Consider the following 10,718-nt stretch of genomic DNA (forward strand, 5'->3'; position numbering starts at 1 on the left):
AATAAATTCCTTTCTTTTTGTGTAAAAGGAAGAAAATATTTTTAACAAAATTACATGTGTTTGAAGAATCTGTTAAATGCATTGAATGTTTATGTATCAAGGAGAATGTTTGGAATTACTTTTTTAAAGCATGCAATGGAACCCTTGTGGTCATCTAATTTCACTCTGTATTTTGGGAAATCCCTTGGCTTGTTATTATACCTACAGCCCACACATTTAGGAAAGCTTCTAAAACCCCATGCAGAGTCAAGGCAGCTTCTCACTATTAGAAAATTCAAGTTTATGGAGAGACAAACTTTTGTTCTTCTCTTTTGTAATATTCTTGCATCTGATCCTAGGACATGGTACTGGACAGAATTCTGGTCTGGAGTGACTTGGCTCAACCACGTAGTTGTGCTGAGTGCTGTCAAAAGAGCTGAAACAAAACTTTTTTTCCAGAAGAATTTATTGTTGGTGATGTAGGCAGCTAAAGCATTGCTGCTTCTCTATGTGTCTTGGTTGGAATATTGTTTCCCACTAAAGTAATAGGAAGTTACTTTTGGTGCTCTACTCTGGCCAATATAATTAAATTAAAAACAAAGACTTCCCCCAAGTTTGTTGTAAGAACTGGTCAGCTTTGAACCATAGGTCCAAGTGTAATAAACCCACAGGATACTGCAGTGGCCCAAGTCTACATTATGTACTAAAGCCACTTCTACTGTTAGACTGCCTTGTGACTGCAGTCCCAGTAGCTGTTGAGGTAACCTTCCCTGTGCAGGGAGCAGAGCGAGTTCAGCCCCTTCAGGAGGCAGGAGGAACCCTGGGTTTGGTCAGCTGCTCCAGGGAGTCACTGCCGGTGACTCATGGAATGCTCCACCCGCCCTGCTCTGAGCATCGGGGTTTCACACAACCCCTACAGAGCTGCCAACCAGTCTCTGGTTCCGTTGGGAGGAACTTGAAGCTTCACCCTTCCTCAAACCACAGGAGAACAGCAGCTTGTTCTGCTTAACTCTTCTAGAAGGGTTGTGTGTCTAACATTTTCACATCAATTTTAATCATTAGGATTGAACCCATGAATTTCAGGTTGAGGTGGCGTATGTCCACAGGTTCACAAAATTGCACACCAAAACACTGCTCCTCTTTGCAGCAGGTTTGAGTTTTCTGCCAAGAAACTGAAGTGACTCAACTCAAAACACAAATTTAGTGACCTTCATCCAAGTACATGGAAATAATCACCAAATGAAGTTGTTAACCTGGCAGCAAGGATTTAATTTTCAATTTGCAGATAACAATAAGGTTTGTCATTCCCAACAATATAGAATTTTTTTCTGCTGAGTCTCATCGGTTAAAAAATAGTGGGCCATTACCACCTCCTCCTGAATTTTTATGAAGGCATTCCCTAAATATAAATTATAAATAAGATAGTTTATCCTGAAAGTATTAATTTTTATAAGAAACATAACAGTCTTACTGTGCTGGAAGATGTCAGAGAGAAGCATGATGTCTGTGTCCCTTATCACATATCTTTATTATTAGTGTTCAGTACATGCAAGGACTGGCAAATTCTACAATGATCACAAATTGTTCTTCTTGGAACTTTGCATTTTGTGCACACCAGCTTATAAAATAACATTGATTTTTAACACTCTAAAAGCTGAATAGCTTTCTTTTTATGTTTTCTCCATTTTCCTAACAGGGAATTACAAAGAGCTTCCTGCAGAGGAGAGGTCAGGTAAAGAATATTTTGCTTCCCCTTCTCTCCACACAACTTCTTTGCAATAATTGAGAGACTTGTCCACCTTTGCTGCTTCCTCTTTTCTGCCACTTGATGCCATGTCAAAACTTTCTTCAAAAAACACTGTGATATGAAAATTTTGAAACATTAAATGGCTGAATTTAAGAATATTAAGTTTTAAAAAGAGAAAGAAAAACATTTTTATTCAGACTAATAAAAAAAATCTGAGTTTTAATACTTATTTAATGCTCACAAATAACAATGAGATGAGGATCTTTGCTTGACCTTCACTTTTCACTTACATTGACCTTGCAATTAGAACTTAGAATTTAGCATTTAGTCACTTGGGGAATTCTCTAAATTGGAACAGCCAATATAGGATCAATAGATTTGTAATCTGAGTCTTATTCTTGGATTTAGCTGGCAAATTACCAGTTTTGGAGAACACTCTCTTTGCATACTTCAATTTCAAATTCATTCACCAAACTAGATACAGTCCTTAGTAAAGTGGGAACAGTTTTGTTGTAGAGGAGGGATGCTTTAACTCTGTTAAAGCAGAGTACCCCCTCAGCACAGCTGGACTGTAAGACAGCCTTCTAAAGGTAATATTATTGGCAGAGACTCTGCAAAGTTACAGCTGATATTTGTATTGGCTTTCTTCCAGCTGAACTTAACATGAAACATATCTTGGGGAGAAAATGGGGTTTCTCTTTACATTATTTTAGCAGCAGTATGAAATAGAAACAGCATTATGAAATAGAAAATTCCTATTTGGCAACACCCAACTTTCAGCCTCAAATCTCATGGATTGTCATTTTGCTGTCGTTTTCTTATTTGGCAAAGATGGAAACTCCAGTAGCCAAGCTTGTTTAGCCACAAATACTCTTCAAACTCTTTTACCATGAACTCAGTTGCTAGCTTTAATTCTCTGAGCTCCCCCTTTGCAAGAGGCTAATGCTAGTGACCTTTACTTCCTTTCCCAAACAATCAGAAAATAATTATATGCATAGAAGTGATACCATAAACTGAATTTACTGTCTTGTAGTGTCAGTACCTTGCTGAAGGGATATACACAGCACCGATAAACCAGAGACTATTCTGCAGTCCTTTAGGGTAAAGCATATTATATGCAACACAAATCTCCACACTTTCAGTGTGCTTTAGCAGTTGGAAAAAACCCTGCAAAGAATTGGACTTCACTCACATCCACTCTTTCTTTCCTGATGCCACCTTACTCCCCCACCACCTTCTTTCAAAAATGGATTCATTACACAATAAATGAGAAAGTTTTTTTCTGGACAGATGCCATTGTTGCCACTGCAATGGAACTTTTATTCCAAATACATTCTTACAATAAAGCTGTATTTTGTTATACAAGTAGACAAATCCACAAGACATAAGATTTTCATATTCCATTTTAAAATACCAGGCTCAACTGAACTGCAGCCATTCCCATTCATCTCCTAAAACATGTTAGGGGCTTTTCAGAGCAATGGAAATAGTGATGTAAACCAAGTCATGTAGATCATTAAATTACAGTCCAAGGAAATTCCTAACACCACAGAAAAGTGTATCTGCTCATTCTTCGGGCTCCTTAAAGTGTAGGGTGGCAAAAGTTTCTTTATAAACTCAGAAGTTTTTCATTGAGAGCAATCTGTGACTGTGTGAGATTTGCCAAGTAGGTTACCATCAGTAGGTCCTGAAAGGGATGGAAAAAAACCAGTGATCAGAATATTAACAAATTATAGCTTATTAGCTGATTTTTTAACATCTGTAAAGCATTTTACAATCAGCTACAAGAAATATTGTTAGTCCTGAAAGTCCTACACCCTGAAGAATCCTTGCCTTGCAGGAAGCTTTTGGTATTACTGGCATATGAAACACTGCTTGTGAAATTTTAACTCTAAGTTCACCCATGTTAACCAGAGAAGTCAAAGGGTATAAGCAAAATTAAAAATTAGTTCTGGTCTTACAGACTGTGGTGAACAACACATTCAAAACCTTAAGTTTTCTAAAAATCTGTTAGAGAAATCAGGTAGCATGCTAAAATTAAAACCCTGTTCATGTTTGTAAGTGATATGCAGAGACAGAACTCCAGCTCAGGCAAAAGAATCTGGCAAGTCACCCGTTATTGCTGAAATAAATTTTTTTTAAAGTTTTGAAATTCATACTGTCCAATCAATATGAAAGAAGAATTGGTACTGGTTTTCAGATGACTTGCAAAATTCCTAAGTCCTTAAAAAGGAATACTTTTATCTGCATTTTCTTGCAAGATTATGCTGAGCTTCTTTATCTACTCTCAGCCCTTACAACACCAAATTACTGACAATAAAAAAGCTATATTAGCTATTAGCATGTTGTATGAAAAGATAGATCATAGACAAATGTATGTCTGTATATAAAACTTTCCAAATTGCTAGCAAGCCACAGAAAAAATAAATTAAGATCTTACATTGATATTGCTGTTCAACATGGTCTCAAAGTCCTCTGGTGAAATCTTTGGCACCTGGTTAATAAGATCCATCAGGAAGCGCCCGACAGTGTTGTCAGCAGCCACTTTGCCAGACTAAGCAAAAGAAAAACACACTTCAGCATAAGTGGAACTCAGAATTTATGGCCCAGAAAGAGAAATAATAAAGAGAAAACCCAGATGCACAAGTTAACATCAGACTTTTTTCCTGGCTGACAGAAAGCTGGCCTTACCAGCACGTCCTCAGCGTACTGCAGCACCATGGTCAGGGTGTCCTGGATCCTGGCTGAGGCCGACCCCACCTGCTGCAAGTCACTGGACAAGCCAATCACTCTGTTGGGGCTAAAGCAGGTCTTCATGATAAGATCCACTGAAAGCAAAAGGAAGATCAGTGAAAAAAACTGACTGCCACAGATACCAGTTTAAACCCTTAACTTGTTGAAAATTTTTTAGGTCAGCTTCAGCAAGACAGTCTGATTACCAGTAAAATTCCCAGAACGGCAGTTTTACCAGGTAAAAGAAACATTTGAACATTGTCACAACAATGGTTATAACCAAAATAGGAAGAAAGCATTCACCTCCTATCCGCTCTGTATCATAATAAACATATTTCACTGTTAGTGGTGTGAACATCACGCCCATGGTTTTACCAGGGACTCCCATTGGGGCACTAGGGAAAAAAAAGAGAACAACAAAACGTTTTCAGCAAGGACATATATAAGGGAGGAAGGAAGAGATTTCCATCTCAAAGATCTCTGTTAGCTAAAGCGTGAACATGAGTACATTACTCATTCTCACCAAAATCAGCAATTTTAAGACCCAAGGATAACTGAGGACAGGAAACCAGTTCTGGCATGCTATTAATTGTTCTTTTTCATCCAAGAATACTCCTAGCTGGTTTGACGTCACCATGAATGCATGAAGAACTATCATCTTAAGGAGAGTTCCTTCTTGCTTTTAGACAAAGTGCTCTTCCATCCTGAAATACTTCACGCTTTAAGAAATTACTGAAACAATGAGCAATATGACAAAATTCAAGTACAAAGCACTCTCAACACCTTTATTATACCTCTTATTCTAAGTACTTGAAGTCCATTTAAGCTTTAAATAAGATCTGATGGAACAGTTCCCATTTTAAAGATGCACAGTCAAGAAGCAGTACTTTCTCTACAAAGAAAAGGGTTTTTTCCTTACAGAGCAGAGCTCCTCAGCCAATAGTGGGAGGAATTCAGTGAGGTGGAAGAGTTTAATTTCTTAATATTTAATCTCCATTGTTAATTGATAAGAATGATGGGGTTAAGGGAAATAAAGACCCATCAAGAAGATGCTGTTTGAATTGTTTTAACCACACTTATCCTCCAACTTGTATAAGTGCACTGCCAAGCAATAAAGCCCTGTGCCTACAGGCTATCATTCAGTCAGTGTAATGGAAGTTAGTGACATTACTGCCAGCTGTGTGAACCCTGTGAAATATCCCAAAGATGTTCTGAAAATTGTAAATTAAGTCATGATTCACCAACCCAATGAGGTTCCAATGAATGAAGTCTTTAAGCCTATATACAATGGTCAAGACATTCCAATGAGAAGTAAGCCATGATCCCCAGCTCACCATTATGTTTAACTACTGCACAATATTGCCCAAGAAAGGACACTGCACCCCACTACATTCCTTGTTACGCTGATGGGGCATCTCTCAGTAGCTCAGATTGCTGCCCTCCCAGAAATCCCAGAGTACCTGACATAGGCTTTGATGCTCATGCGTGAATTCTGGAGACTCGTGTCCACGGTGAGGTGGATTGGATTGTGAGCTTCCCGGCTGTAATACTCATGGATCAGGACTGAGTGCTCCGTGATGTCATGCCCTGTTGCATACCTTCAAAAGAACACACGGTGAAGAGCCATCCTTCCAACATTCAAGTGCCCAGTGTTTTATACTGTGGGTATTTAACAGGTTTGTATCCTAAACCACCAATTTCCAAAGACTGAGATGTAGCAACATACTAAACAGAAGTGTTTTAACTGAGGATTTTTTACTTTATGGCCTCTTGTCGCTAAAATTGTAGGAATCACAGGCTGAGCACACCCATGTCCAAAATATGCAAAGGGTCAGTGTTGCAGTACCAGCCATAAAACATCAGTAAATTCACATCAGACACCCAATATTCAATTACTGAACACCCAATATTCAGTTGCAGTGTCACTGTGTTCTAGACCAGCTTTTTCCATCTATGTAAGTCAAAGCATACCAAACAAACTTGGACGAATTTTCTCATCCACAAATCACACATCCCTCTGCAGGAGGTCGAACTTGTTAATCTAGCTCTTTTAACTGCTCTACAATTAGCATCTCACATTCTCAGGCAAACTCCTGTCACTGGAGCTGTACTCTGCTGTGCCATTAAAAGGCTGTTGAGGAAGCTTGCTACACAAAAAGAAAATGAAGCCATTTTGTAGGCATGAAAAGAGCGATAAACACACTGTGCCACACTGTTCCCATAAGACTGAACGGATCTTGCTTCACATCCCACACACAGGTTACTTCCAGCAGAGAACTAAGTACTCAAACTGGTATCAGTGATTCCTCCTGACACCTTTGGTACATTAAAAGCCTCTTTTGTATTCTCCCTTCTTTCTAACCAGTTAACTTCCATGGTACAGGTTGTATTACAGGAAGTAAGTTCTTCTAACAAAGCTGGACACACATTCTCTAACACATCACTCCCTCTGTGGTACCTTGCTAGACATAAACAAAACCCAACCCTTTAAGTCTCCAATACTGTCTCTTCTTTTCATGAGCTTCAGGAGCTTTACCACTGACTGTGTAACAAGAGTTGCAAGGTATGACTGTCACGGGCATTAGTGCTTCTGCTTTTCCATCTGTGACAAAGTGAATTATGTATTTTAAGTAGTTTAAGGATTCAACAGAACGACCTGCATGTTCTTGCAGAAGGACAACTTACCAGCCCAAGATGATCTCGCTAGGAGACACTTTCTTGTGCAGCTCATACATGTTTTTGGCAAATTCCATATCCACAGCGACCTGCGAAACGCGAGACAGCCGGTTACAGGGTGCTTAGCCCGGAGGGCAACACGGGCACCGGCCGGCAGCCGGCGAGGCTCCCCCTCGAGCCCCGCCGAGAGAAGCCCGGCTCCGCCCGGGCCGCCTCCGTACCTCATCCTCGGACTCGTTGTGCGGGACGGAGAAGCAGTTGGTGACCTCCACCGAGTGCTTGTCCACGGTGCCTGCGGGGGGAGAGGAAGGAAGGGAGAACAGCGGGTAAGGGGGCGCCGCGCTGCCCCCGAGGCCGCGGCGGGCAGGGCAGGGCAGGGCGGTGGCTCTCACCCAGCAGCGTCCCGATCACCCGCGCTGCGCCCTCGTTGCGCCGCTCGAAGCTGTCCACGATGGAGGCGAGCACAACCGGGTGGAGCCGCACCACGCGGCCGCCGGGGAAGGGGCCCGAGAGCGCGGCTGACAGTGGCGCGGCGGGTGGCGGGGCCGGCGCGGCCGGCGGAGTCGGCGCGGCTGCGGGGGGAGCGCTCCCCGCCGGGGCGGGGGGAGCCACCGTCGGACTCTGCGGCGGAGCGGCCGCTGGAGGAGCCGCACTGGGAGCTGTGGCCGCCATTTTGCAAGAGAGAGAGGCTGGGTCCTTCATACCGACAGTAATTGGCTGAGCCGAACGTCTGTCATGCAGCGCTGCTTTCCTATTGGCGAGACGGGCGAGCTGAGGCTATCTGTTAACCAATCCGGAACGGGCGATGAGGGGAGACATTCTGATTCGAGGAAGCGCGCACCGTCTGTGACTGAACCTTACTCTTGTTCCCACCCTCCCGGGGCCGGAAAGTTTCTCAATTGGGCTCTCGCATTACCCGCCTCCCCATTCTCCGCTCTCCTATTGGTCAGAAACGCCCTCCCCGCCCGTCTTTAAGGCCATTTATTAGCTGCGGAGATGCCACTCAGCGCTGCGTAGGGAGGCAGCGGGGTCGCGCTTGGTGTGTGGTGCTGCGCCGCGCGCTCCCCTGGTGGGGCCGGGTGAGCGCCCTCATGCGGGCGGGCCGGGCACGGCAGGGCCGCTGCCGCGGGGCCCCGGGCGCCGTGAGGGCGCAGGCGGCCGGGGCTGCCTCACGGCTCTCAGGTGGTGGCGCTGCAAACGCAGCTGGGCGGCGCGGCGCCTGGGAAGGTGCTCCAGTAGTGATGTAATGCGGGGCTATGCAGCCCTTGGGGTCTTGGCTCTGTGAGACGAGCAAGTGCTGTTAGTCTTTATTGCCCCAATAGAAGAATAAGTGGTCGTCAAGTATTCTGTCAAGAGGAAATGCTGGTTGTTCCTATCCAAGGTTTAGTGACTGCCCAGCAAATTCACTTACTGGATGACACTTGCCTGTTGCTTGTAGCGCCCGTGGGTTCGCTCCCGAGCAGCGCAGCTGTGCGGGTGGGGCAGGAATCGCTGAGGTGGTGAAACCTCATCGCAGCCCGCAGCTTCTTCCCTCGTGAGGGGAGGCGGGGGGGGCAGGCTCTGATGTCTGTGGTGGCACTGACAGAGCCAGGGGAACGTCCTGAAGATGTGTCAGGGGAGATTTAATTTGGATGTTAGAAAAAGGCTCTTCACCCAGAGGGTGATTGGAACAGGGAACAGCGTCGCCAGGGAAGTGGTCACAGCACCAGCCTGACGGAGTTCAAAAAGTGTTTGAACCCTGCTCTCAGGCTCATTGTATGACTCCTGGACCAGTGGGTCCCTTCCACCTGAAAATATTCTGTGAAATGAAACATATATGCTTTCAATAGCTACTAAGGGGACTGGATTCTTTCCAAATTTTGCTGTCTCTTTGTTAGCCATTTTATCATGACAGATGACTTTTGGAGTTTTCTCTGCTTCATTAATTGAGGCCTGAACGTCATCAGTAAATGAGCAGTTTCAACTATGTCATTGAAGAAGGCTCCCAAGTATAAAAGAAGCACCTCAATATAAGGATTACACGTTCTGCCTATGTGGAAGCAGTCTGCTTCTGTTACGTAAGTGGGGAACACCTTTCAAAACTACAAAGCAGAGCTAATGTATGGGAGCATGAACAGATTTTATCTCTTCATAAAAGCACTTCCAGGTCTGTGCGCCAGTAAAAACTGGCTCTCCTATTCTTAGGCTTTCTCCGTGCAGCCTTCATTTCTTGTAGGTGTGGCTGGGTGAAATTGCATAAAGCTTTAAAACGTTTCTGTTCCCAGAGCTTTGATGTGTCATTGAGGAGTCTAATGTGTGAGGTGTTCTTGTTAGAGAGTAGCAGTTTGATCTCATTTTTGTTTGCATCAAACTGGGCTTAGTGCTTAATTTGACATAGTCAGCTGCAGAGTCATGTGGAGCAAGCAAGGCTCTGTAAGAGCCCATTATACTTTTATGTTTTCACCTTAAAAATTAGGCAACTTAATGTGAAGCAAGCAGCAGTTGTGTTTCAAAACTGGCAACTGTGATAACCTTCTTTTAATTAGTTGATGTCCAGTTGCTGCACAGGGTGCCAGAGAGTATATGTAGTGAGTGAAGATGGATAGCCTGTATCTCAAAAGTCCAAGACCAGTGGTTGGCTCATAAAAAGCCCGCTCAATACAAAGATTGTATAAATCTAATGATAAGAAAATCAATCATGTGATCGTGCCTGGAGCAGATGTCTCCAAGCTATAAAACTGTTTTTTCCTTGCTAAATGACTGCTGAAAAATGAAGACCTTTATAATTAATATTGTTTCACAAAGTATCAGGTTACTTTTTGTAGGGGGATAGAATATAAGAAAATAAAGATAGTGTAGAAAGTAATCTTACCCCTAAGGAGTTGCAGCCGGGCCAATTATCAAATAGTAGGAACAGGCCTGACTTTAACAGGCCACAGGTGTAACCACTGAGAAGAGTGCTATAAAAGAGTGGGGTGGCTGGTTGAGGGGGGGGACGGGGGCCAGTTGACTGCTTTGTGAAGAAGAAGAAAGGAGTTGCCCATGAGAAAACACCAAGAAAGTATGAAACTTTTGTGATAAGGAGACAACAGCGTGGAACCCCTGCAGTAAGATGATAACAACTTTTAGAGGAGGGTAGATGCACTTATCAATGGTGCCTATTGATAAAAACTTGACATATATCTACTGATAGGATTAAGATGTTCAGATACTACCCCACTGCAGTAGAATTTGTCTGCCTAGAGGGACACTGAAAACACATTCTCATGTGTGCATGGATCAGCATGGTAACTCAAGGCCTTCTGATTTTACAGTGTCCCTTGGTACGTTTCCTTGCGTCTGATTTCAATGATGACTATAATTATTTCCAAGCTCTGTTCTTGTAATATTTCTCTTTTTAGTCCTTGATTGTGACTGAGTCATTATTATTGCATTTGCTGTCATGTCAGCTGCACTTTCACTGGTGATGTGTAATTTCTTTATCAGTAGCCATCTTCTTATCTTATGTTAGAAATTATCTAACATAATTTCTTGCTCTAGGGGAGATTTGTTATATTGCATTACAGGTAAAGTGAAATATCTACAATTGATTTGATTCATCATT

At 43.1% G+C, this 10,718-nt stretch overlaps 1 protein-coding gene across 1 annotated transcript; it reads right to left on the minus strand.

Annotated features, from left to right (window-relative positions):
- Positions 1-3,017: 3,017 nt before the first annotated feature.
- Positions 3,018-7,845, minus strand: EIF3F (eukaryotic translation initiation factor 3 subunit F). Its single transcript, XM_071438925.1, has 8 exons — positions 7,528-7,845; positions 7,357-7,427; positions 7,145-7,224; positions 5,920-6,057; positions 4,763-4,854; positions 4,418-4,554; positions 4,167-4,280; positions 3,018-3,413 (listed from the first exon to the last, which is right to left on the minus strand). Exons 1-8 carry the CDS (start codon positions 7,835-7,837, stop codon positions 3,336-3,338), a joined length of 1,020 nt encoding a protein of 339 aa, XP_071295026.1. The 5' UTR covers positions 7,838-7,845; the 3' UTR covers positions 3,018-3,335.
- Between the last annotated feature and the right edge of the window lie 2,873 nt (positions 7,846-10,718).

Source organism: Agelaius tricolor, unplaced genomic scaffold, assembly GCF_023055355.1.
Source record: "Agelaius tricolor isolate 1412-34295 unplaced genomic scaffold, bAgeTri1.0.p SCAF_13, whole genome shotgun sequence".
Classification (NCBI taxonomy): domain Eukaryota; kingdom Metazoa; phylum Chordata; class Aves; order Passeriformes; family Icteridae; genus Agelaius; species Agelaius tricolor.